This window comes from Physeter macrocephalus, chromosome 2, assembly GCF_002837175.3.
Source record: "Physeter macrocephalus isolate SW-GA chromosome 2, ASM283717v5, whole genome shotgun sequence".
Classification (NCBI taxonomy): Eukaryota; Metazoa; Chordata; class Mammalia; order Artiodactyla; family Physeteridae; genus Physeter; species Physeter macrocephalus.
In genome coordinates, this window is record NC_041215.1 from 15,699,515 (window position 1) to 15,727,120 (window position 27,606).

General features: G+C 41.6%; 1 protein-coding gene across 2 annotated transcripts; it reads right to left on the reverse strand.

Moving 5' to 3' along the window:
- Nucleotides 1-1,140: 1,140 nt before the first annotated feature.
- ZNF317 (zinc finger protein 317) lies at nt 1,141-22,191 on the reverse strand. 2 transcript variants are annotated; one of them, XM_007115795.4, is made up of 7 exons: nt 22,017-22,191; nt 5,605-5,730; nt 4,891-5,030; nt 4,294-4,420; nt 3,624-3,719; nt 3,050-3,132; nt 1,141-2,564 (listed from the first exon to the last, which is right to left on the reverse strand). In XM_007115795.4, the coding sequence occupies exons 2-7, from the start codon at nt 5,633-5,635 to the stop codon at nt 1,242-1,244; spliced, it is 1,800 nt and encodes a 599-aa protein (XP_007115857.1). In that variant the 5' UTR covers nt 5,636-5,730; nt 22,017-22,191; the 3' UTR covers nt 1,141-1,241. The 2 variants fall into 2 exon arrangements, with proteins under 2 accessions (XP_007115857.1, XP_007115856.1); XM_007115794.4 differs by having other exon boundaries at nt 1,141-2,567.
- Between the last annotated feature and the right edge of the window lie 5,415 nt (nt 22,192-27,606).

Consider the following 27,606-nt stretch of genomic DNA (forward strand, 5'->3'; position numbering starts at 1 on the left):
ACACATATCGAGAATGAAATTATAGTAAAAATACTATATACAAACCTTCTGTGATGAGGCATAAGGGTTATTTGGAAGAGCATAATCTTAAAATTAAAGACTTAAAACTTCATGAGCTGGGGTCCACTTTCATGATGAAAGACTGGTAAGTGCAATTCCACATTTACTAAGAAATCCCACTGGGGCGTGAATTCTCATATGCACAAGTGCCAGGGCTGTGGATGAAATTATCTCCACATAGGGATTGTCTGCAGTGTGGGTTATCATGTGTTTCCTGAAAGAATTACACTGATCATAATTTTGAAGTTTTAAATAGAAATTTCTCCTAGTGTGAGTACCCACGTGTTTCATAAAAAATTGAGGGACTGTTGGCTAAGGTTTCTCAACCTCAGCAATATTGACATTTTGGGGCACATAATTTCTCTTTCTTGGGGGAAGCCCCTGTCCACTGCAGGATATTTAACAGCATCCCGATGTTTCCCAAAACACGCCAGTAGCACCTCCCCAGTTTTGACAACCAAAAATGTCTCCAGACGTTGCCAAGTGTCTCCTGGGGAGCAAAGTTATCCCCAGGTGAGAACCACTGCTGTAGACCAAGGACTGGCAATTTTTTTCTGTAAAGGGCCAGACAGTGAGTATTTTAGACTTTGTCGGCCACACATGGTCTCTAGCACATATTTTTCTTCTTAAAAATGCAACAACTATTCTCAGCTTGCCAGCTGTACAAAAACAGACAGCTGGCCATAGTTTGCCCACCCGTTACCGACTTTCCCATGTTCCTTATTTCATAGGTTTTTCTCTTCAGTGTGATTTCTCTCATGAGGAATACAGTGAGACCAGGAAAGGTCTGTCCAGTCTTGGAATTTACAGAGATACTCCCTGGTGGGCTTACTCTTGTGCCAAGAAGGTACAAGGTGATGCTTAAGTCATTTTGACATTAAATATCAGACTAGGGTTTCTCCCCCTAAGTTCTCGTTTGTCGAGAGCTAAACATACACGGACGGCTTCTTCACACCACAAACACATGTTTTCTCACCTATCTTGAGTTCTCACGCTATCTCCAAAAGTGATGTGGAAAAACCCAAGTCTTTCCACAGTTATTACACAAATTGGATTTCTCCCAAGTTAACACATATTCTTTTGTGCCCAGTGAGATGAGTTCATCAAGGCTTCCTGCCTTCCTTACACCTGCCAGGTTCCCTTCCAGCCTGCGCTCTCGTGTTTCTCTTTGAAGAGATGTGTCACTGGAGCCTTTTCCACACTGACGACGACGTGAAGAGCTTCTCTCCCCGGTGCGTCTTCACGTGACTCCTGAGGGACGAGTGATCACTGAAGGCTTTCCCACAGGCCAGGCACTCGTAGGGCTTCTCCCCGGTGTGTATCCTCCGGTGCACATTAAGGTTCGAGCCGATGCTAAAGGCTTTCCCACAGTGATCACACTCGTAAGGCTTCTCTCCTGTGTGACTCCTCATGTGTGTCTTAAGGGTCGACTGGTTTCTGAAGGCTTTCCCACACTGTCTGCATTCGACACGCTTCTTTACGAGATGAATGCTCATGTGCCTCCTCCGCGATAAATAATCACCAAAGACCTTACCGCAGGCGGCACACTCGTAGCGCCTCTCTTGAGTGTGTATTTTTCTGTGAGCAGTTAGGTTGGAGCTTGCACTGAAGGCTTTCCCGCAGAGATCGCACCCATATGGTTTCTCTCCAGTGTGGGAATTCATGTGTGTCTTAAGGATGGACTGGTTTCTGAAGGCTTTCCCGCACTGTCTACATTCAACAGGTTTCTTTACAATGTGAATTCTCATGTGTTTTCTCCGTGACAGGAGGTCCCCAAAGGATTTACCGCACTCTTTACACTCATATGTTTTCTCTACCATGTGGTTCTTCTTGTGCAAGTTAAAGTTGGACTTCCATCGGAAGGCTTTTCCACACTGTGTGCATTCGTAGGGTTTCTCTCCAGTGTGGTTCCTGACGTGCTCTTTGAGATGTGAGGGATGCTGGAAAGCTTTCCCACAGTCGTGACATTCATAGGGTCTCTCTCCAGTGTGTGTTCTTCTGTGTGCAATGAGATGGCAGCTCCTGCCGTATGCCTTCCCACATTCATCACACTTGTAAGGTCTCTCCCCAGTGTGAACTCTCATGTGTATCTTCAGTGAGGAGAGGGTTCGGAATCCATTTCCACACTGACTGCAGTCAAAGGGCTTCTCTGTGAGGTGAGTTCTTGCATGACTCCTAAGAGCTGAGGGGTCATTGAAAGCTTTTCCACAGGCATTGCACTCATAGGGTTTCTCCCCAGTGTGTATTCTCCTGTGCCGTGTAAGGGAAGCACTCGTGGTGAAGGCTTTTTGGCACTGATGACATTCATGCATTTTCCTCCCATTGTAAATGTTCACATGTTGGGTTACATGGGATCTGTTCTTGAAAGTCACCCCACAGTCCCGGCGGTGATAAGGCCTCTTGCTAGTGTGCCTTCCCATTTGCTGAGTAAGATGAGCACCCATGCTGAAGACGTCTAACAGGTTAGCATATTCACTGGATTTCTCTCCAAGCCGACTGCTTTCCTGCTGATGAAGAGGGAGGGTTGACTAAGGCATTTCCCATATTCATTACATTCCTAAGACTATCCCTACATAAACTGGCATAAATAGAAGCGCATCATTATGACTAATGATGTCATAATTTGCAAAAGTACTGCTCCTGCCTCATTTGGACTCCATCAAAGAAAACAAGTGAATGCTATGCTCTGAGGCTCCATGTGTATAACTTTCACAAAGCTTTTTGCATATACTTTGTTAACTGTTTAAAACTAAATTAAGCCCCAACACTCAACATCTGAGACACAGTTACAGAAATATTTACTCACTGGAACTTTAAGTGAAGAGGTTTGGGGCCAGGTTTTAGGGTTTTCCCCAAATCGGTAATATTCAGTGTCTCTGAAACTGTTTCCTCTTGGGGACCTGCCTGGTTTTGAGCTGCTTTTCTAACTCAGGCTGCCCCTGTCCTCTCCCAATATGGAAGATCCAGAATTATCCCAAGGAAATCTTACCATTGTCACACCATTAGATGTTTCCTTCCCAAAAATATCTTCCAAAAGAATTGACCATTTGGTTTTAGATGGAGTCTCCCAATCTGAAACAAATTGGGAAAATATTAACTTGCTGGAGAAAGAAAATGGTGGGATGATGGTGACAAGAACAGAGGTGGCTTTCTTTGCAAATATTAACCCTAAAGAAGGAAAGGGAATATGAAAGGGGAGAACACACATGAGTAAAAATGACCGAAAAATCTGGCTAGGTGAGATATTTGGCAATGACAAGGGTAGAAATTTAAGCTGACTCACTAAGAAGCACCTCTTCAAAGAATGACATTGATAATGACATTAAGAGTGTGATCAGGAATGTTGAGTAGGAAAGAATGGGACAAAGAACCCATTTGGACACATGTCAAATTTAAAGAAGAAGGGACTTGGAGACCAAAAGAATTGTGAGAGGATGAAGGGACAGTGAAAGAGAAAGAGCATTTTCAGATTTCCCTGGGTGACGTTTCCTCATGGATCTCTGTCATCCCAATCACTGGAGAGAGCAGATTCTCAGAAGCACTTGTGTCTGCCTGGTGCTTACCGGGACAAGGGCCTTGGTGAAGTTCCTGCTCCTCTGTCCTCAGCTCCTCTTCTTGCTCCAAGTGGGAGATGAGGCTGGGTTTGCCCACCTGACACCCTACTCACGGGGAAAGACACATGTTGAGGGAGGATCGTGCAGAGGACAACCCCTTCCATTAGTCTGGGGTCAGTGTTTTGGTCTTCAGTGCTCTGAAGATGGACAAGTCTGACTTAGAAGCAGCAAAATGATGGTGCCACATTTCTAAGGAACACAGTGAAAGGCTTTCATAAAACACAAAACCACAAATACCCACACATTTTGCCCTTCAAAAGAATGAGGATTTTTTTTTTCTTTTTGGCTGTGGCGCACGGCTTGTAGGATCTTACTTCTCTGACCAGCGGTTGAACCCATGCCCTTGGCAGTGAAAGCTCAGAGTTCTAACCACTGGACTGCCAGGGTTGAGGACGTCTTAACTCAGAAAGCTATGCCCAAGCTCAGACACACTCGACAACCTCCAAGGGCAATGCAATGGACAGGTCTCAATATCCAAGGTACCATCAGGGCAGGCACCAGGTCGGCTTGTTCATAACTGTGTTCCTAATCCCCACACAGTTCCTGGGTCACAGCAAGTACTTACAACAAAGACATTTCATTCATGAACGAATAAATGAAGAAATGCCGCCAGCCTTACCCACTGAGGCAAGGTTGCTATAGTTCTCCAGCATCACATCTTTGTACAGTTTTCTCTGAGAAGAATCCAGCAACGGCCACTCCTTCTCAGTGAAGTCCACGGCAACATCCTGGAAAGTCACTGATTCCTGAAACACCACACACATTTGGGGTGAGAACCCAGCCTGTATGTGTTCAAAGGTGGCTGAGGCTAAAGATTACACAGCAGAGACTCTAAACACAGGATTTTCAATACGGGGCTCTGGGGTCTAAACATTTACTCTAGAAGTCAGTCCTCAGATGTCTTCTCTTCCAATGAGAAATCTCATGAGATAATCTCATTGCTTCAAATGCAACTCTGACATGGGATCAAACCTGCTTCCACTCCAAACCTGGCCTGAGAGCTTTGAGCTATACTATGAGAGAAACACCTGTTAGTCATTTCCCCTAACATCCCTGATACCAGGACAGCCTCACCAACTTCTCCGGCTCTTCCTCTTGCACCCTGATCATGCATCGATCAGCCTGGATAAAGAGCTAAAAGAATCCTAACGTGATGTTGCGGGCATTCTAGGGAAGTGCCTCCTCCACCCTCAGGGGCCTTGAGATCTTGGTGTACCTGGGAACCGACACTGGTTGATGTATGAGGCTCCAGGCCATTGTATGCAAACAGCTCCACATCCTGGGGACAGGAATGGTCTTTTGAAGAAAGAGGAATTTCTGACTCATGGACATAGGCAGGCTCCTGGTTGGACATAGCTAGAGAAGAGAGGACCCATGAGGATTAAAGCCCACCTGACATTCACAGATCAGGAAACGGTCTCACACTAATGATATGTGTGCAGTGCACATGCCCCAATCTCACATTCCCTCACACACTCACTCACACACACTGTTGTGCAACAAGCCAGAGAAGCCCTGCTCTACTCAAGGACAGGAAAAAGGGTGGTGCGCCTACGTAGCCATAAAGATAATGATATATATTCTCAACTTATGAGTAAAGAAATAGAAGCTCTGAGATAGAGCTGTTACTTCATCCAGACTTATCAAAATAATAAATGGGATGCCGCAGGGATACCAATTACCAGTATCCCTCCTTACATAGCAACTACAAACACTCCTTGCCTCACACAAACTCACAAAGACCCTGAATCAGACACAGTCACTTGGGGAGCTCTCAGGACTTCGCTCCCACCCCCGTTCAGTTCATGTATCCTCCTCCACTTCTAATCTGGCAGCCCTCCCACTAGCTGTGCACATCCTTGCCCTCAGTGAAGGGGCAGGGGCCACTGAAGCTTGATTTCTGAGGGCATTCATCACCCGAAGAACTTACCAGATGTGGGAGACAGACCAAGAGCTGCCATCCTGCGAGAATGATAGTAAATTTGCCTGAACGAAAGCAGGGCACTGGCACCAGAAAGTTACTCTCTCGCTCTCATGGGACTCTTGGAGCAGGCATCTGTAGTAAATGAGAAAAAGACTACTAGGTGTAGCCAAAGGCTTTCTGCCTCTCCCACTAACAGGACAATTCTGACTTTTGTTTTTCAGCGTTTCCTCTTTGGAGCAGCTTGTCCCAGCTTGGGCCTTAACCTTGCTTAGGTAAAACCTCCAGGCAATGTGGTGGAGGTCCCTGACCTACCTCAAGTAAGATTCAGATTCACTCTCTCAAGTAATTTGTCCCCAGTTACAATTCTGTTAAACTCTGTCACTCATTGAACACTTGGGCCCCAGACTTCTTCAACTTAAAGGCATAGTCCTCCTGGCTTAGGATGGCTCCAGCATCCATGAGGACTGGTCCATCTCTGATCGCCAATGCCTTTTGGCCCCCGACTCCACACCAACATACACACCTGTGGGCCACAGCCCAGGCCTTGTCATCACCAGAATCAGATTCACTTCACAAACAATGATTCAGAAATTTGCCCTCTGGACAAAACCTCCTACACAACATTCTTCTCACATAAACTCTACCACTTAGAGGGGATTCCAGGCTACCCAGGCTTCTACCACCTTGCTCCCTAACAGCAAATTCTTCTTCACTGTCCCACCTATTCAGCTGAGAGATCCATCATGATCCATCACTTCTACAGATTTTTGTCCAAATTCCTTTAATCCTCTACCTAGTATACCCTCAATGAGCAGAAGACCAGTCTGGGATGATTCCAACCATCTGTTTCCTCCCTGAAGGTACTTGGAAAGACCAGTCTGCACACACCCAGTCACACCAGCAGCTTTCAAAACACAGTCACTAACCTTGAAGGAGCATCTATACTAAAGAAAAGCATAAGTGGTAATCCAATCTCCCCAAAACCATGTAAAAATCTCACCAGCTTTTCTAAACCCAAAACTGTCTTACATGACCCTTGCTTTCAGGAAATAATCTTGCATTTCATTTCACAGTAATCACAACTAAAAAAACATAGCTCAGCAAAGAACTGGAAAATGAAACTTAAAAAATACTTTCATTTATAATAGCATAAAACATATAAAGCACATAGGAATAAACCAAATAAAAGCTGTGAAACCATGCTGGAAGAAATAAAAAACCTGAATAAGTGAGGAGCTATATCACTTTCATGGGCTGCAAGAGTCAATATTATTAAGGTATTCACTCTCCCCAAATTCATCTGCAGATACAACGCAGTCATCACCAAAATCTCAGCAGGTTATGTTCTAGACATTGACAAACCAAATCTAAAATGGGTAACAAAATGCAGACGATCTAGAAGAGCCAGAACAATGTTAAGAAACAAAAATAAACTTGGAAGATTCATATTACTAACTTTACTACAGTAATGAAGAGCTGTTGGAATAAGTATAGACAAAAAGGTCAATGGAACAAAACAGAAATAGACCTACACGTGCATAATCAAATGATTTTCAATAAGGGAATAAAGAAATTCATTAGGGAAAGTGGTCTTTTTAATAAATAGTGCTGAGACAGCACCCTTCTATAGTCGGTAGATGGGATGCTGCCCACTTCATAAATCGCCTAAGAAAGCCAATTAGGTCTTCAAATTAGGGAAAAAAACAAGGTGCTGCAAGAACTTAATGGACAAAAAGGAACTTTGACCTCCATTATCACTGCATACACAAAAATTTGAATTAAAAAAAACTTTTTGAGATAACTCAGACACCAAACAGTAAAATCCACAGAGAACACTTTAACAACATTGAGTTTCACAACAATATTTTAGACTAGACACAAATAGAACTAAACATTTTAAAAAATCAATAATTAGACTTTACCAAAATTAAAAATTTCTAGTCATCAAATAACATTATTAAGAAAATAGGGGTTTCCCTGGTGGCACAGTGGTTAAGAATCCGCCTGCCAATGCAGGGAACAGGGGTTCGAGCCCTACTCTAGGAAGATCCCACATGCTGTGGAGCAACTAAGCCCGTGTGCCACAACTACTGAACGTGAGCTCTAGAGCCCGCAAGCCACACTACTGAGCCCACGTGCCACAACTACTGAAGCCTACGTGCCTAGAGCCCGTGCTCTGCAACAAGAGAAGCCACGACAATGAGAAGCCCAGGCACCACCCACCACAACTAGAGAAAGCCCGCGCACAGCAACAAAGACCCAAAACAGCCAAAAATAAATAAATAAATAAATTTATTTTTTTAAAAAAAAGAAAGAAAGAAAATAAATAGGCAAGCCACAGATTGGGGAAAAAAGATATTTGCAGTACGTACACCTGACAAAGAATTCACATTCAGACTACATAAAGAACTCCTACAAAACAATAATAATAATTAAAAAAAAAAAACTCAACAAGGGCTACACTTAGACACGTCACAAAATTTAATGAGTGAGGAACAATAAGCATGACAAGTTACTCAAAATCATTAGTCATCAGATGGATGCAAATTAAAACTAATGGTATAACATTTTAACCCACCAGAGCAGCCAAAATTAAAAGACTATCAACACTAAATGGCGGCAAGGATACAGCATACCCCAAACTCTCATATACTAAAGGTGGGGGTGTGAAATGGTTCAACCACTTTGGAAAACGATGCGCCAGTTTCTTAAAAAGTATACCTACCATTTGACTCAGCAATTCCACTCCTAGATATATACCCAAGAGAAAAATTTTAAACATGTCCACAAAGATTCATATAAAAATGGTCATAGCAATCTGATTTTTAATAGCCCCAAAGTGTAAACAATCTAAATATCCATCAACAAAAGAATGAATAAGCAAACTGTGGTATGTAAAGTGGAATACTACTCAGCAATGAAAATAAACTACTGAGACACACAACATGGATGAACTTCTATAATGCTGACCAACAGAAGTGAGACCAAAAAAAAAAAAAGCTCTATAACTCCAATTCCACAAATAGATAAAATTTATTAAGGTCAATAGCAAAATGTGTTTATTTAAGTCAATAGAAGGAAAAAAGTTGGTTGCCTCCTTGCAGGAATATGATATGGTGGTAGAATGAGAAGCAAAAGGGAACTTTCTGGGGCAACTGAAATATTTTATTATTTTTTTCAGTTAGTGGCTATACAATGTACACCGTATCAAAAAATTCATCAAACTGATCACCTGAGATATGTGCATTTTCTTGAACGTAAATTATACTCTACTTTAAAAAAGTTAAGTGGAGTCTTTCTTACTTTCATGTCTCTAGTTACACAAAAATTCCTCCCACAACTGACCTATGACTATTACCAGTAAGATGTCTGCCCTCCCTCCCTTCTAAAGCCAACCTCTTCAGATCTGCCTCGACTACACTTAGCCCTCCCTCCAGAGCAAAAGCTTATAAAGACAGTCCACACTGACTATCTCCCTAATTCAGTGTACCTAATGTCAATTACCATCATCTCCATCTTCACAGAAAATACAATTACTCCTGTATCCTGTGTCAATGGAATTCAGTAAGTGCATTTCAGTCTTAGATCCTCAGCAAAATTTGGTGTCTATTTTCTTTGAGAATCATTCTTTCTAGGCTTCCATAGAACTCTCTCCCTGGTTCTCTCTCTACTTCTCTTGATACTGTCCAGGTTTTTTCAGGTCTCCTTCCACCATTAAAGGCTGAATTTGATCAAGAATCAGCCCTTACCCTATTGCTCTTCATACTCTGTGCTTTGCCAAGGCTTCCCTTAATGTCCCTTAATTTTCATCTCTAACACTCAAGATCCAATATGAATTCAAAATCATATTCTCACTGCCTACTAATAGCCACCAAAGAACATCTGCTACAAAAGCCTGTTGAGCCTGTGTTTCTGGGCTCAGCAAAGAGAATCAGTAGCCAGCCCTCTGGCCGCTTACAAGAGGGAGGGGGGGTATGGGAATATATGTATACATATAGCTGATTCACTTTGTTATACAGAAGAAACCAACACAACATTGTAAAGCAATTATACTCCAATAAAGATGTTTAAAAAAAAAAGCTACAACTTAACTGCTCCATTCCACATCTCTCATCACTTAGAAACTAAAGAAAAATCCACACAACCTTCTTCACATTACAAATTTAAGTTATTATCTTCGTATGAAAAAACTTGGCTTTCTCTGTTAGCTGACTCTCTTTCTCCTACAAAACCTGTCACAATGTATTTTTATGTTTTTACTCCCTTGTTTTTATTTCCTTGTTTTATACTCTGTTTCCTAAACTATATAATAAACTAAAAGAGTGCACCACTGTACTCAGGTCCTAATCCACTACCCGATATTAAGTAGAAAATGAAGGGGGGTGGGGGCAGAAAAGGTCAATGAATAGAGAACAGACTGGTGGTTGCCAAGGGGGAGGGGTTTGGGGGAGGGATAGAGTGGGAGTTTGGGGTTAGCAAATGTCAGCTTTTACATACAGAATGTATAAGCAACAAGGTCCCACTGTATAGCGCAGAGAACTATAGTCAATATCCTATGATAAACCATAATGGAAAAGAATAATAAAAAAGTATATACATCTATAACAGAATCACTTTGCTGTACAGCAGTAATAAACACAACATGGTAAATCAATTATACTTCAATAATAAAATAAAGTAGACGTTTTAAAACTCTTGAAAAAAAAAGTCAATGAATTCTATCTCTTACACCACATGTCTCTAAATCATTTAACTTTCTCCAGTTCAACACCCAGCAATAGAGTCTGGATCATATATGCTGGACCATAAAAAAGTCTCAAATTTTAAAAGATAGCAAATGTACTAGATTAGAAATTAATAACAGTAATATATCTAGAAAATACTCAAATATTTGGAAGTTAAAGACACAAATAATTTTATGTAGAAGATGAAACAAGGAAAACTTAATAAATATTTTATACTACATGAAAATGAAAATACAACAAATAAAAACTTGTGAAATGAGGTTAAAGTCATTCTCAGAAGGAAATGTATACAGTTAAATGTCTCCATTAAAAAGTGGACAAGCACAGTGAAAATCAATGAACTACACTTAAGAAAAAAAAAGAAAATTAGGGTTTTCTAGGATAAACCATAAATTAGGCCAAACACAATTCTCAACCAATTTTAAGACAAATAATAGCAAAATATATTCTCCAACCACAATGGAATGAACCTAAAAAACAATGATAGAGGGAAAACTGGAAAATTTACAAATACATGGAAATGAAACAACACATTCTCACAACCAACAGGACAAAGAAGAAATCACTGGGGAAATTAGAAAAAACTTTCAGACAAATGAAAATGGAAATATAACAGCAAAATTGATGGGATGCAATGAAAGCAGTGCTCAAAGGGAAATTTATAGCAGTTAATACCTACATTAAAGAAGAAAGATCTCAAGCAACCTAACTTTACACCTTAAGCCACAAGATAAGAGCAAACTAAAGCTAAAGGCAGCAAAAGAATTAGAACAGAGATAAATGAAATTGAGAGCAGAAAAACTAGAATCAACAAAAGTTGGTTCTTTCAAAAGATCAACAAGATAACTAAAATCAGAAATAAAAATGGGGACATTACTACCAACCTTACAGAAATTAAAAAGACTCTAAAAGGGTGTTCCCTAGTGGCCTAGTGGTTAGGACGCCGGGCTTTCACTGCCAGGGCCGGGTTCAATCCCTGGTCAGCAAACATCCTGCAAGCCATGAGGCATGGCCAAAAAAATCCACAACATTATAGAAATAGAAAAAATATTTTAAAAAATAAAAATAGAATACCATATGAACAACTGTACACCAACAAATTAGGTAATCTAGATAAAATGGACAAATTCCCAGAAACATACACTTTACCAAAATGGACTAGAGAAGAAATAGAAAATCAACAGACCCGTAACAAATAAACAGGCGCAATCAGTCATCAAATTCTCCCAACAAGGGGAAGTCCAGGACCAGATGACTTCACTGGTGAATTCTACCGAACACTTAAAAGAAGAATTAACACCAATCCTATTCAAACTTTTCCAAAAATAGAAGAGGTAACATTTTTCTAACACAATCTTTACGGCCAGCATTACCCTGATACCAAAACCAAGAGAGCACAATCTCAAACACCTTTGGACTCCTAAAGAGACCAAGCTACCTGGAGACCAAGCTACCTGTATACATGTTAAGCCTGGGGTGGTGTTTAGACTCTAGGTCGCTGATAGGTTGTCTGGTTCTCAGTCAATGTCACATTATTCTCTATAAGACTCAAAGAAGTGACCAAAGCAGGCAGCTTTTGTACCTTTCAGACAAAGAAACAATAAATTTGTGAAGAACTGACAGGACAAAGTTTGGGCCTGAGGTAGTAAATTGGTAAAGAAGTAACAAATTTTGTTTATACAGCCTTCTCAGCCCTGAACTTCATATCTATCTCTAGAGATAAGGATGTCTCTTTGCCTTCTGGTACAGGGAAGGTGCCTTTCACACGGGAGATTTATTTCCTACTTTCAGGGTAGCAAAAAAGGGTCAGAGTGTCCTTCTCACGCCAACTGTTTCTTAAGTAACTTTAATTCAAAATAATCAATATGCCAAAGTGGCATATTTTGGGACATCTTGCCCTGACCTCCATCACTGCTAATCCACGTCATAGTTACCCCAGTCATTTATTGTTTGGCTGAATTAATCCTTTAGCAGTGTTTTTTTTTTTTCATATAGGTGATTATCAAATCTTCTCTGAATTTATGCTGATTTGTTATACATATTAGCAATTTCTGACATACAGCAAAGTGATTCAGTTATACATTTGCCAAGCATAGTACCTCGCACATAGAAATTACTTTTAAAATATTGAATGCAGAAAAGGATAGATGAATAGTAAAATCAAGTTCAAATGATAAAAGTTAAAAAAAATCACATTACTTTAGTATCTTCTGGTATCTAGGACAACGTGTCACTCATCAGTTTTTCTTTGTCAAAAATACTGGATATTCTCGAATATTTTCTTTTGCAGATGAAATTCAGAATCAGCTATACCATTTGTATAATGTATTTTCATTTTCATTAATGTTTTGATATTTTAATGTCTTCATTTTCTAAGTGTTTCTAAATAGGCACATCAATTTATTGAAATGATCTTAACGTTAAAATGTTTAGAATATTTCCGATATTTCACAAGTAGAAAAACAACACTTGGAAGAAATATTTGCAGTTAAATTTTTGCAGTTTTTTTTTTCAAGTTTTTCCTTAGAACAAATTTCTAGATAGTGAAATGTTTAGTCAACATTTATGACTAAACTTTAGTAAGTGTTGCCAAAATGCTCCCAAAACTGCTTTATCTGCAGTCTCTTTAGCTACACACACATTTATCATACACTAGAAAAAAACCACTTGCTTGCCAAGGTGATGAATTATGTTCTTTTTAAATTAAAAACTGAGTAGGGATGTAAAACACTGTAGAACACAATTTTATAGCTTGTTAACTGGAAAATAAGGGGCAAGCTGTTTAATTCCTTGAGCTGTAATTAAATGTTACCAAGCACCAGTCTTATCTATTTTCTAGAAATATGAACAAATCAGATGTAATAAAACACAATTAGAGGGGCTTCCCTGGTGGCGCAGTGGTTGAGAGTCCGCCTGCCGATGCAGGGGACACAGGTTCGTGCCCCGGTCCGGGAGGATCCCACATGCCGCGGAGCGGCTGGGCCCGTAAGCCATGGCCGCTGAGCCTGTGCGTCCAGAGCCTGTGCTCCACAATGGGAGAGGCCACAACAGTGAGAGGCCCGTGTACCACGAAAAACAAACAAACAAACAAACAAAAAAACACAATTAGAAAAATGTAATACTCTTGGGAACAACTTATGAAACTGGGTGAAGTAATAATAATAAAAGTAGTTGCATTTCTCTTTGAAAAGTTTACAAAGAGAGTGAACAGCACTGCCACTGGTGGGAACCCAGGTCCCACCTCATGTTAAGCACAATCCAGTGTTGGGTTTACCTGAACCCCACAGAAAACCAATCAGATGGGCCTTATAGCACCATCAGAGGTGCACAAACAGGCTCAGAGAGTTTAAGTAACTGCCAGAAAATAGCATAGCAGGTGGCAGGGATGAGACCTGGGCTCTAATTTCTTTAACTGCAAAGCCTGAGTTCATTCCTCCCTTTGGAGGTGGCAGTGGGGGCATGGTTTTACTTGATAAGTACCACCTGTGTGAGAACAGTGAGGGTTCTCAGAGATTCAAGAATACTACATCAGCTGACGTAGTAGATTCTCAACAAATATTAGCTCCCTTCTCTTTCCCCTTTTGCAGTGAGGAAATACACAAATGTTAACCATCTTTCATTCATTTCTAGATACCATGGTACCTGTCTCCAAATGAGATCAGGTGCTGCCACCTTCTGGGTTTAAAGAGGTATTGCAAGCCTTCTGAGGTCGAACTTGGAACAAACCTTTGCCTTTGTCAAGTAGAGGATTTGGGTTCCAACATCAGATTACTGAGGAGAGACTCGATAAGTTAAAAAAAGAGGTTCAGAGTCACTGAAGAACAAGGTCTCTACCCTCACCTCCCACTTATTCCTCTATTCTCAATTTACAAATTTCTGCTCCCCAACTTTTCTTGCCAACATCAATACCAATGCTACAAATAACAACATAAGCATGCTTACTACGCACAAAGTATCTCCTGAGTCTTTCCAGGGACTCTCATTTAATTCTCACAACTTCACCAGGAGGTAAGCAGTATCCTGAGAAAAGTGGGGCAGGTACTGAAGGGTTAGGTCATGTGATGAAGGTCACAAACAGGGGCTAATGAACCTGATTCCAATGCCACACATGTCCCCTCTCAAGGTGACCTCTGCATGTGAACCCCCTGACACCAAATCAGGAAACAGCTTTTTCCTGATTCTTGTCTTGCTTGATCTCCTCAATACATGATCCTGCCCACTACCAACCTCCCCTCTCTCCCTCTTCCCGGGGAACCTCTGCTCTTGGCCAATATGCATCACATCCCAAGGTTGTCCTCCTCCATCTCTCCCATCTCAATGGCAATGCTCTTTTTGAGACTCCTGCTCGTGGTCCTTCCTCCTTTGCCAGGATCCCTAAGGGTCAGGGTTCTCCTGCGCCTTCCTCTCCCCCATCCCACACATGTTCACACTCTGAAATCCCTCCTCGCTTCCGTACTGACATCCAGGTTCTGATTACACATCCATGAAGGTTGTTGTCTGTCTGTCCTTGAGACCTCAGGTGACCTCACCTTGCTGTAAGCCCAGCTTTCTTGCCCATGGGGGCTCCATTCAAGAATGGATTCATGGACTTCCCTGGTGGCACAGTGGTTAAGAATCCACCTCCCAGTGCAGGGGACACGGGTTCGAGGCCTGGTCTGGGAAGATCCCACATGCCGCGGAGCAACTAAGCCCATGCACCACAACTACTGAGCCTGTGCTCTAGAGCCCACAAACCACAACTACTGAGCCCGAGCGCCTAGAGCCCGTGGTCCGCAACAAGAGAAGCCACGGCAATGAGAAGCAAGCGCACTGCAACGAGTAGTAGCCCCCGCTCACTGCAACTAGAGAAAGCCCACGTGCAGCAACAAAGACCCAATGCAGCCAAAAATAAATAAATAAATTAATTAATTAAAAAAAAAAAAAAAGGAGGGGCTTCCCTGGTGGCGCAGTGGTTGAGAGTCCGCCTGCCGATGCAGGGGACACGGGTTCATGTCCCGGTCCGGGAAGATCCCACATGCCGCAGAGCGGCTGGGCCCGTGAGCCATGGCCGCTGAGCCTGTGCATCCAGAGCCTGTGCTCCGCAACGGGAGAGGCCACACGGTGAGAGGCCCGCATACTGCAAAAAAAGAATGGGTTCACTAAACTTGCTTTCTCATCTGGAAACTGGAGGTTATAACACTGGATTATGGGATTGTATGTGCTCGATAAATGTTCACCCTAAAACACCATTATTTTTATCATAAAACAAAACGTCCGTTGGCGATTTAAACTGTAAACTGTTCATTTACAGTGGATGCCACTCTCCACTCCTTGGTACTTGCCTCAGGCAACATGAGCCAGAGAAATGGGCAAATGAGCGCTACGTAAACATTTCCCCTGCAATATCTAATAAGACCTCAAGGTAAACACCTAACACTGAGCTCCTGCCAACCTCCCCATCTCAATGGCAACTCCATGCTTCCAGGAGCTCCAGGCAAAAAGCCTTGAAGTCATCCTGGATTCTCCTTTTTCACACTGTAGATCCAAATCACCAGCAAATCCTATGGGCTTTACCTTGAAAACTTACCCCAAATCTGGCCACTCCTCACCACCTACTCTAATACACCACCTCTCTCCTAGATCATTCCAAAAGCTTCCTAAAGTATCCCTGTTTCTGTCCTTTAGTTTATACGGCAAGTAGAACTTTGCCAGTAAAATGTAGGTCACATCACTCTGTTGCTCAAAACATGCTGGCGTCCCATCTCACTCAGCCAAAGCCCTACATTCCTGCTGCCTCATCCACAACCCCTCCTGGCTCCCGGCCCCCGCTGGCCCTGCTCACACTATCCTCCTCACTGGGCCTTATGCCTGTGCTAGGCATGTTCCCACCTTGGGACCTTTGCACTTGCTGTTCTCTACATGGAAATGTGCTTCTCCACATTCAAGTGTACCTGCTCCCTCTCCTGCTTCGGATCTTTAGTCAACTTTAAGTGTCTCGACATGGCATTTACTGGCCACTCTAGTCAAAATGCAAACCTCTGCCTGTCTATCCCTAAACCCCACTCCTTCTTCTATTTTTCTTCAAAGCACTAACCTCCACTTAATATACCATGTAAGTCAGGGTAGGCTCTATTTTACTGCAAAAACAGACTTCAAATCTCAGTGACTCAATGAAACGGAAGTTTATGTCTGGCTCGTGTTACTTGTTCAACCTTGGCTGGTGGTGAAACTTTACCAGTTACACAGGGGCATGCCTCTTGTATCTGAGCCAAATGAAATCCGTGGTCACTCTGGCCATGGATGATGGGAAGGGTGTGCCTAGAGAACTGTGCACCTTGACACACACGCTCTGGCCCTGAAATGCTCATAGCTCATTGCCCAGAACTAGTCACATATCCCTGCTAGTTCCAGGGATTCTGGGAAGTGTATGACAGCACACAGAATACCTAGTAAGCATTACTGTCTCTCCCACACATACTATGTATTTTACTTGTTTAGTTTTCTTCCCTTATGCCCAGCCAGACAATAAGCTCCAGGCAGATAGATTTTCCACTTCTTTGTTTTTTTCACTGTTGAGGTGTCTGGAACAGTACCTCAGATAACAAACCGGATAATAGTGAGCAAAAGAATGAATGGATGACAAATAAGCTGATCTACATTTCTCTTCAGATTGAGAAGGCCCTCCCGGACCTGGGGGTCTTGGGAAGATCACAAAGGAGGGGGGGGTCTATGGATCTTGGTGTATGTGTGTAGGGGGATCCCCTTCAGGTCCTATGAGATGTATGTTGACCCAGATGCTAGGACACAGCCATAAAGCTTAGCTACACCTTGGCTCCCCATCATTCACTACGGCCTGCAACGTGGGGCAAGGTAAACAAACGGTTCAAGCCTGGATAGAGAGTGCACTCACATCAATTTCAAACTTGGGGGATATTTTCAAAGTCTCATGGTAATGCAAACTAGAGGCCAGAGCGAGGTTCTGGAGTGTTTCTCATCTGAGCAATTATACCACTTGTTGAGCTACACTCAGTGACCCTGAATACAGCTGCAACAGGACTACCTCAGCATCTAAGTGACTGGAAGTGGAGCAGGGGAGTCTAGGAACAGTTACAGGATCTATTAAAGAAGTTTTGACTCCTGTTTCTACACAATACATGAAACAAAACCACGATGATCAGACTGATATCAGCACAGATAAATGCGATGGAGAGAGAATTTTCAAAGAGCTACTGAGATTGTTTAATTTCTCTTTTAATTTCCTTTATAACACAGTGAAAACAGTTTCCTTTTTCTATTTCAACACATCTTAGCCCATTCTCATTGGGATCTGTTTTTCTCTGTGCCAGGACCAGCACTAGGGGGAGGTAAGAGAGGTTGCTGGAGTACAAAATTCAAAGAGGTGCTTTCAGCATCATACAAGTGCAGGGTTAATGCCTCCGCCCACATACCTCACCCTAATCTCACCCTTGCTCCCCACAGTTACAGAAGATCTGCCTCCTACATCAGTTTTTTGGTGCCAAACACATTTTACCCTTTAAAATTGTTCTATTGTGACTTCTCCTTTTGTGGCCATAATTCTTCCAATATTTGATTTAAAATCCCCACATTCAATTTTGTAATACTGCCCCAATATATTCAGAATTTGCAGATGTAAATACTAAAGATAGAATGATTCTTTTGTTACTTTTATGGAGTGATATTTCTGCCTCTGCTAGAACTGTTTCTACCAGTGTTACTCTTGTACACAAAGTAACAATAGTTGTGAGAACACTGCATGCCATTTTTCTCAGTCCAGAAATGTGTTACATTTGTAAATTAATATCTCTATGTACTTCACTATCTGTAAGCTTTCAACCAGATGAAATGTCCCAGGGGTAAAAGGGCAGATTAAGATGTCTATTTCCAACAGGCAATCTAGATATACTGATTAAACCTTCCACTCAAAACTATTTTAAGTGCAACACAAAATACAGACAGAGGGCTTCACTGGTGGCGCAGTGGTTAAGAATCCACCTGCCAATGCAGCAGACATGGGTTCGAGCCCTGGTCCGGAAAGATACCACATGCCGCGGAGCAACTAAGTCTGTGCGCCACAACTACTGAGCCTGCACTCTAGAGACACGTTCCACAACTACTGAAGCCCGTGTGCCTAGAGCCCATGCTCCGCAACAAGAGAAACCACCTCAATGAGAAGCCCGCGCACCACAACAAAGAATAGCCCCTGCTCACTGCAACTAGAGAAAGCCCGCGTGCAGCAAGGAAGACCCAACGCGGCCAAAGTTAAATAAATAAATTTATTTAAATATATATATATATGGGGGGGGGCGCAGAACTCTAAGGAGATGGACAAAGCCACTACCAGAGCTCTCAATAATATGTTCAAGCAGACAATTCAATAACTATATGCAGATTGCACAAGATGAAACAGTATTTCCTAACTATAAACTCCAACCACACATGGGGCACAATGTGTGTCTCAGAAAATGGCATCAGTCTCTGACTATAGTGCAAGCAAGTTAGCAAACAATAACCAAAAGATAACCCGAAAAACGTCACAGAAATGGAAATTAAAAGAAAAAGGCCTAAATAATTCACATGCCAAAGAAGTCATAATATTTGATAATATTTAGAACTGAAGTATAAGAAAACACTATCACTGTAATCCTTTTGGATGTGCAAGTTCCAATGTGTAAGAAACTGTAAAGAAACATGCCAAGAAGGTAAAAGGAAGACAATTATAAAGAACAGAAAGTTATGAAATAGAAAACATATACATTATAAAGTGGTTCTTCATGAAAAACAAAATTGACAAAATTCTGGCAGGATGTATTTTTTTTTAAAAAAGAACATATAAATACAAGAATGAAAACCTAGAAAACACTACACATGCAGCAAACATTAAAAATATAATAAAAGCACATTATTAACAACTTTGACTATACAGTTTAGCCTTAGATGGAATGAATAAATTCCTAAAGAAATTTTACTTACCATAATGAAATAGAGAACTTGGATACCCTATGACTCTTAGAGAACTGAAACAACAGCTTTAAAATTTTCCGCAAAGAAAATTCAGACCCCAATGGTTTTTCCTGGTAAAACTCCCTTTTAAAGGAACAAGTTATTCTACTCTTAGGCAAAATATTCCAGAGTTTAGAGAAAAAAAAAGGGAACACTCCCACCCCACTTTATGAGGCTGGAATAAACCTGAAACAGAAAAAGAAAATTACAAGCCAATTTCACTCAAACATAGATGCAAATCATCAAACAAAAATACTAGCAACCAGAAACCAAAAATGATAAAATAGTACACATCCTTTCCAATTTAGTTATCTTACCAAAGCAAATTTAATGTAACATTAGAAAATCAATTGGTTTAATTCACCACGTTATCAGGTAAATGAGAAAGTCGTATTTTTCACTTATTCATTCAAAGCACAAACAGAACTAGAACGTATCACAGACCAGGCATAGTTTTCAAAAGGTGACTGAACTCCATCAACATATCAAAGTAGTTGCGGGGGGGGGGGGGGGAATTCACTTGGTAAAAGCTTAAAGCTGTTCAAACATAGATGCAAATCATCAAACAAAAATACTAGCAACCAGAAACCAAAAATGATAAAATAGTACACATCCTTTCCAATTTAGTTATCTTACCAAAGCAAATTTAATGTAACATTAGAAAATCAATTGGTTTAATTCACCACGTTATCAGGTAAATGAGAAAGTCGTATTTTTCACTTATTCATTCAAAGCACAAACAGAACTAGAACGTATCACAGACCAGGCATAGTTTTCAAAAGGTGACTGAACTCCATCAACATATCAAAGTAGTTGCGGGGGGGGGGGGGGGGAATTCACTTGTTAAAAGCTTACAGCTGTCCAAGACAAAAACTCTTAAATTAGGAAATAGGAGACTTCTTTTACCTAATAAACGCTTTCAAAAAAAAAAAAAAAAAAAAAAAGCCTCCAGCAAACATTCAAGTTAACTTCCCTTAAAGTCAGAAAGAAAACAGGACTGATTCAAGTTTGCTATCCAAACTCCATTCAACGCTACTCAAAGTCCTCAGCCTGTCTAGCAAAGAAAGTAAATAATAAAAAATGTGTGTGATGCAAAAGGAAAATATACACTTTCCTAGGAATAAATCTAACAACAACAACAAACCAAACCCTTAAATTGTTTTTGCTGATCCTCATAAAACTTTATTGAAAGGCATTATACAAGATATAACTGGGACTTCCCTGGTGGCACAGTGGTCGAGAATCTGCCTGTCAATGCAGGGGACACAGGTTCGAGCTCTGGTCTGGAAAGATCCCACATGCCGTGGAGCAACTAAGCCCGCGAGCCACAACTACTGAGCCCGCGTGCCACAACTACTGAAACCCGCTCGCCTAGAGCCCCAGCTCCACAACAAGAGAAGCCACCACAGTGACAAGCTCGTGCACCACAACGAAGAGTAGCCCCCACTCGCAGCAACTAGAGAAAGCCCGCACGCAGCAACAAAGACCCAGCGCAGCCAAAAATAAATAAATTTATTTTAAAAAGATATAACTAATTAATTGTAAAATTCAATGGCATAATGACGCCAATATTCTCAAAATCCATATATATATTCAACACAACTTGAAAACAAACCCCCGGTATGTGGAACTTTGTAAACTGACTAAAATTTAAGTCACAAAATACCTGAAAAAGAATGGGTAGGTAGGTGCATGTAATCTTCTACAAGATATTTGGAAATATCTAAATTAAAACAGCTACTTCCATCAATATGGAAAGAGGGTGTCTCTGAAAATACTTTAGTGTAAGTCCACCTACAAGTAATTACCAAAATTAATAAATACATTTTTGAGAAAACATATAAGCAGTAAAATCCAGGAAGAAAATCATGGGGAAAGAGAAGGACGCAGTTTAGGAGAATACAGGTTTCCGAGGTTTCGAATTCTTATTTTTCTTGGCCTGGTTTGCAGATTCACTTTATTTTTCTTTTAATTTTCTGTGTTTTCATATTTTTGTGGGACATATATGTCCTTTATTCTGATAAAAGAATTATTTGAAGGGAAAAAAATAAACAGAAAGTACCAAATAAGATGGTAAATATCAAGGCAAAATATTAGTAATCACAATAAATATTAATAGACTAATTCTCAAATTAAACAATGTTGAAGTGCATTTTATAATCTAGTTATAGGCTATTTACACGAGTCAACTAAAGTAAATAAAGATAAATAACCGAAAAGTTTAAGTGTAAAAAGTATTCAAGACAAATGCTAACAGAAAGAAAACCAGTGTGCTCCTATTAATGTTAGACAAAGCTGACCACAAAGCAAAAGGTAGGTAGTTTATCCTTGCGGTCTCCAATTCCTGACACACACACAAACACACACACCTCCCCCCGCCCCCAAATAATGTCCTGAATTCACTTCGGCCGAACTTTTCTGTCCCCATCCCAAGATGTCAGTTTTTTTGGACCAGATCACCAGTGCCTCCCCCTCGTCGCTAAATACAGTGGTCCTAAACTTCATCACTAGCGTTTCATACCCCTTATCACAGGATCTAAAACACACTCCTCCTGGCTACCTGGCTTCCCGGTCCCAGGTCCCTGTCCCCCGTTACCCCTCCCTGCCTTGTGGGCCTCTCTTGTCCTCAGGAAGGCGGGGAGTAAAGGGTTAAGTGAGGAAAGCGGGTCTTACATCACGGAGGAGAGAATCACGGGGAGCAGAGGTCACGGAAGCTGTCGCCGAAGGGACGAGAAGCTCATTGAAAGGTCTGGTCTGCCGCGAGGACCAACAGCTCGGAAGTGGCCGCGGTGAACCACTCCTCTGCCCATGTGTACAGCAGCAATCGCCTCCGGAGGGTAATGGCTTCCGCTTCACTTCCGCCTTCTGAGTGTCGCGGGACTTCATAACCAGCCTCTAACCAGGAAGCACAGACGGAAAGGATTCTGGGAAATGTAGTTCTGGAGTTTAGACAGGCATGGCGGGGGTAGCTCGGTGGAAACTGCGGATGGCGCTCATTTCCCTCCAACTTCTAATTGTTCAAGTGCCTCGGGACTCAGTTCTCAGGCCTCTTTTCGTCTTATAATCCCTGTGGTAGCACTGAATCTTACCTCTTTAAGTACTGTGTATACACTCAAGAGTCAAAATTCCATCCACAGTCCCATGCCTCTACCCTGAATGCCAGACAGAATGAGATATTCTCTCTCCACTTGGGTTTTTTAGAGACACATTTAAAGTCCACAAATCAAACTCCTGACTCCACCTTATCAACTTCAAATAATAGCAACCCCATCTTTCCCCATGTCCATTGTAAACCTTGGCAACATCGTGGACCCTTCTTTGTCCTATTGATCCAACAGGCAATGCTCAGCTCTACCTTGACCATCAACCCAGAATCTGACTGCTTTGCCAGAAATGTTTTTCTTGTTTCTGAGTCATGAAAGGTCACAGCAGGACTTGAAACTGGCCCTCCTGGGCAAAAAACCCTTTCTGGGTCCCCCATTTCTTATTTATAGGATGAAGGCTTCAGCCTCCTAGACTTTCCCTGAGTTCCAAAGGGCAGATTCAAACAGCTGCTAATCAGGGAAACAGGGATTGCAGAAACAATGGAGGAATAGTCAAGAAACTATAGAGCAGCGATTAAAGCAAGATCCTGGTCCTCCTCAAGGGGTATACATAACAATATCTTTGAGTTCTTCTGAACGAACTAAGGTCCCCAATAAGGCACCCACCCAAGTAGACGATGGTAACTTCTGGCGGAGCACAAGATTCCTGTAACACTGCCCTGTTACCTCACCACCAACCAATCAGAAGAAAGTCACAAACTCTGCAGCCCTCACCCCCAAATTTTGCCTATAAAAACTTCTCCCAGGAAACCAACAGAGAGTTCAGAGTTTTCAAGCATAAACCAGCCATTCTCCTTGCTTGGCCCTGCAATAAACCTGCCTCTGCTCCAAACTCCAATGTTTTGGTTTGTTTGGCCTCACTGTGCTTCAGGCACATGAGCTTGTGTTCGGCAACAATAGCCTTTCAGTAGCTCTGAAGGGACTGCTTCAAAGAGGTAGGGGGAGAAGCCAGTATATATATGATTTTTGGCTAGGGAATACATGCAGTTAAGCACATATCTCAGTAAAAGATTATTACTACTCACAAGGAACAGATATCTCAGTTAATGATTTTAGTGCTTTTCTATGTATGGAAAGATCCAAGAATCTGGGTTCATTAAATTTCTTCTTGAAATATACTATCTAAAGAGCCTGTTTTCGGGCTTCCCTGGTGGTGCAGTGGTTAAGAATCCACCTGCCAATGCAGGGGACACAGGTTCGAGCCCTGGTCCAGGAAGATCCCACATGCCACGGAGCAACTAAGCCCGTGCGCCACAACTACTGGGCCTGCGCTCTAGACCCCACGAGCCACAACTACTGAAGCCCATGTGCCTAGAGCCCGTGCTCTGCAACAAGAGAAGCCACCGCAATGAGAAACCTGCGCACCGCAACAGAGAGTAGCCCCCGCTCGCTGCAACTAGAGAAAGCCTGCGCGCAGCAACGAAGACCCAACACAGCCAAAAATAAATAAATTAAATAAATAAATAAATAAATAAATTTAAATAAATAAAATAAAGGGCCTGTTTTCCTAAAGCACAGAGTGTTTCATGTTGTTTTTCATCCTGAATTCCTCTCAGGAGGCACTACTGTCCATCAGCAACTGCAGTGGCTAATGACTTAATCCTTGTAGCACTTGAATGGAGAGAAACATTCTTTGTTTTACAACAAACATACAGAAAGTCTACAAATAAATTTTTTAAGAGAACATACCTATGCGCAAATTATAAAAAATGTCCACAAAATGCACATGCCTATGCAATTACTACCCAGGTTTTTCAAAAAGAAAATTACCAATAACACAGAAGCTCCCTTCATGGCCCTCCTGGTCAGTTCAATTCCTCATCCTCCAAGGGAAACCCTATCATTGAGGCAGGAGATAGATGGCCTCCAGGCTGAGCAGCTGAAGTCTGTGCCCTGTGGACAGATACTCCAAGACAAAGATAATAGCAGGGCCAGAGAGGAGCTGAGTCCTGCCCAGATAAAAGATAAAGAAACCATATATTTCTCATTCTCAAGGTCAAGGAGACCTTCCCAACTACACATGTGCAGAAAGGCTCCTTGGGGGTCAAAAAGGGAAGGGGCACCACCCCATAGTAGGTGATGTCAACTGGCCTCTTTGCTAGAATCCATCTTGGCTAAGAGATGCACACGCACACAGCGGAGGACCCTGAGATAAACCAAATATGGACTCAGAACCAGGCTAAGCCAGGTGACTTGCCAAAGGAAACCTGGGGAAAATGCCCTATAAAAGTGATTCAAACTACCAGCAGGACGTGACTCTCTCTGAGTTTACCCATGTGAGTCTATTCACACATACTCTTTTTCCTCCTAATAAAACCTTTACTTGTTTCACTACTTTCCATCTCTTAGTGGAAATTCATTTCTACAAAGCCGACAGGCCAGGGCCTTATCACTGTCCCTCATGGTCTAGTAGTTAGGATTCAGGGCTCTCACTGCCACAACCTGACTTCAATCTCTTGCCAGGGAACCAAAATCCTGCTTCAAGCCACTGTAAGCCAAGGCCACTGAGATCATTTTAACTTATTATAATATCTGTGGCCAAAAAATAAAATAAAATAAAATTTTAAATAAAAGGGAATTCCCTGGCAGTCCAGTGGTTAGGACTCTGCACTTCCAATGCAGGAGGCATAGGTTTGATCCCTGGTTGTGGAACTAAGATCCTGCATGCCGCATGGCACAGCCAAAAAATTAAAAAAAAAAATAACACCTGACATGGTTCAGGACACAACTACCCTAAAATATGGCACCTTAGCATATTGAATATTTTAAGCTGAGGGAATCAGAGAAAGGACTCAGGGAGGATTCTTTGACCTTCCCCTGAAGCAGGTAATAAGACCCTCCTGTGATAGCTGTCCTTCCTACACCAGAGGAAAGGAGCTTCCTTATCTCTGAAGATGGAGGGACACATAAAGGAATCCAACTGTACAAGATTGCTAAATTTCCCTCAGTTTACTACCCTTAGCTCATATCCTTTTGTTCAATCACATTTTTCTATGGCTTTCCAGTCTTCATCAAACCTAGCATAAAAAAGTGCTCAGATTTAACCACTTTTTGGTGTGTCTTCACTTCCTTATGAAGGTTTTAAGGTCATGTAAAACAGATTTGTATGCTTTTCTCTCGTTACTTTTGCTGCAGAGCCCCAGCCAAGAACCTATAAATGTAGAAGAAAAGTTTTGGGTTTTTTTCCTCCCTTACACATCATAGAAGAGCTTTGCCTGTTTCTTGAACTTTATGTAAGTAGAATCAAGCCTCTCTCCTTTGGGATTGGTGCAAGAGTAGAAAACTTGGGACTTCCCTGGTGGCACAGTGGTTAAGAATCTGCCTGCCAATGCTGGGGACATGGGTTCAAGCCCTGGTCCGGGAAGATCCCACATGCCACGGAGCAACTAAGCCCGTGAGCCACAACTACTGAAGCCTGTGTGCCTGGAGCCCACACACCACAACAAGAGAAACCACTGCAATGAGAGGCCCAAGCACCACAACAAAGAGTAGCCCCCACTCGCCACAACTAGAGAAAGCCCGCGCCCAGCAACAAAGACCCAATGCAGCCAAAAATAAATAAATAAATATATTTTAAAAAGAAAAAAAAAGAGTAGAAAACTGACCAGTGCAAGAGGACAGAAGCACACACACAGGGCCACCTAGTATGATAGCAATGACTACAGTGGGACAAGGACAGTCTTTCCAATAAAGCTGGGCCCATTGGATATTCACATGGAAAAAAATGAAAATTGATCCCTATGATTCCAAAATGATGGCAGAATTAAATTTGAAAGGTAAAACAAAAATTATAGAGAAAAACATGATTTTATGGCTTGGAGTAGGCAGAAATTTCTTAAATAGGAGACAAAAGGGGGAAAAAAGATTTGATGAGCTGGAATACATTAAAATTAAGAACTGCTTGGGAATTCCCTGGCGGTCCAGTGGTTAGCACTCAGTGCTTTCACTGTGGCCCCAGGTTCAATCCCTGGTTGGGGAATTAAGATCCTGCAAGCCACATAGCGTGACCAAATTAAGAACTGCTCATCAAAAAACACCACTAGGGGCTTCCCTGGTGGCGCAGTGGTTGTGCGTCCGCCTGCCGATGCAGGGGAACCGGGTTCGCGCCCCGGTCTGGGAGGATCCCACATGCCGCGGAGCGGCTGGGCCCGTGAGCCGTGGCCGCTGAGCCTGCGCGTCCGGAGCCTGTGCTCCGCAACGGGAGAGGCCACAACAGAGGGAGGCCCGCATACCACAAAAAAAAAAAACAAAAAAAAAACAAAAAAAAACCACACCACTGATGGTGAAAAAGTAACCCACAAAGCAGAAGAAAAACATGTACATCTACATGTATATGTGTATATATCTACTATATATAAGATAGACATATATAAGATAGATAGATAACCAACAAGGACCTACTGTATAGCACAGAGAAATTCTCTCAATATTCTGTGATAACCTATATGAGAAAAGAATCTGAAAAGGAATAAATATACATATACATGTATATGTATAACTGAACTACTTTACTGTATACCTGAAACTAACACACATTGTAAATCAACTATACTCCAATAAAATTCTAAAAAATAATAATAATTCATGTTCAGAATATGTAAAGAAATTTTACCACTCAATAAGAAATAGACAACTCAATTTAAAAATAGGCCAAAAATAAATCTGGTCATATCACAAAACAGGATACTCAAATGGCCAATAAATATATGAAAAAGTGGTCAACTTTATTAAGGAAAGGCTAATTAAGTGCTAATTAATTTAAACCACAATGAGATACCACTACTTAACTAATAGAATAGCTATGAAAAAGGCCCGAGTTCAATTCTTGGTCAGGGAAATAAGATCCCACAAGCTTCATGGCACAGCCAAAAATAAAAAAATTGGTAAATTAAGTGGTGTGACACCTACTTCACTGCTGTGACAATAATGATTATAAAGTTTGTAGAGTTCCCTGATTCTTAAGGATATCCCTTGAGAGAGGCACAGGCAAAGAGAGAAATGAAAATCTGTGAATATACAGTTGAGACCACACATGGAAAGTCACCTCCAATGAAAGAAGAACTGCTTGAAACTTCTGAGTAGAGTAGCAGAATTCAACAAAAATGTTTTATAAACTGTAACATTAGAAATTGAAGGGAGTTCCCTGGTGGCCTAGTGGT

Bases quoted from the DNA above. Each gene is read 5' to 3' on its own strand.
- ZNF317 (XM_007115794.4), bottom strand. From the start codon at position 5,635: ATGGCAGCTCTTGGTCTGTCTCCCACATCTG. The intron at 5,031-5,604 runs GTAAGTTCTTCG...TCTCTTCTCTAG, and splicing joins TGGTCTGTCTCCCACATCTG to CTATGTCCAACCAGGAGCCT. The intron at 3,720-4,293 runs GTAAGGCTGGCG...CCCCGTGAGTAG, and splicing joins TAGCAACCTTGCCTCAGTGG to GGTGTCAGGTGGGCAAACCC.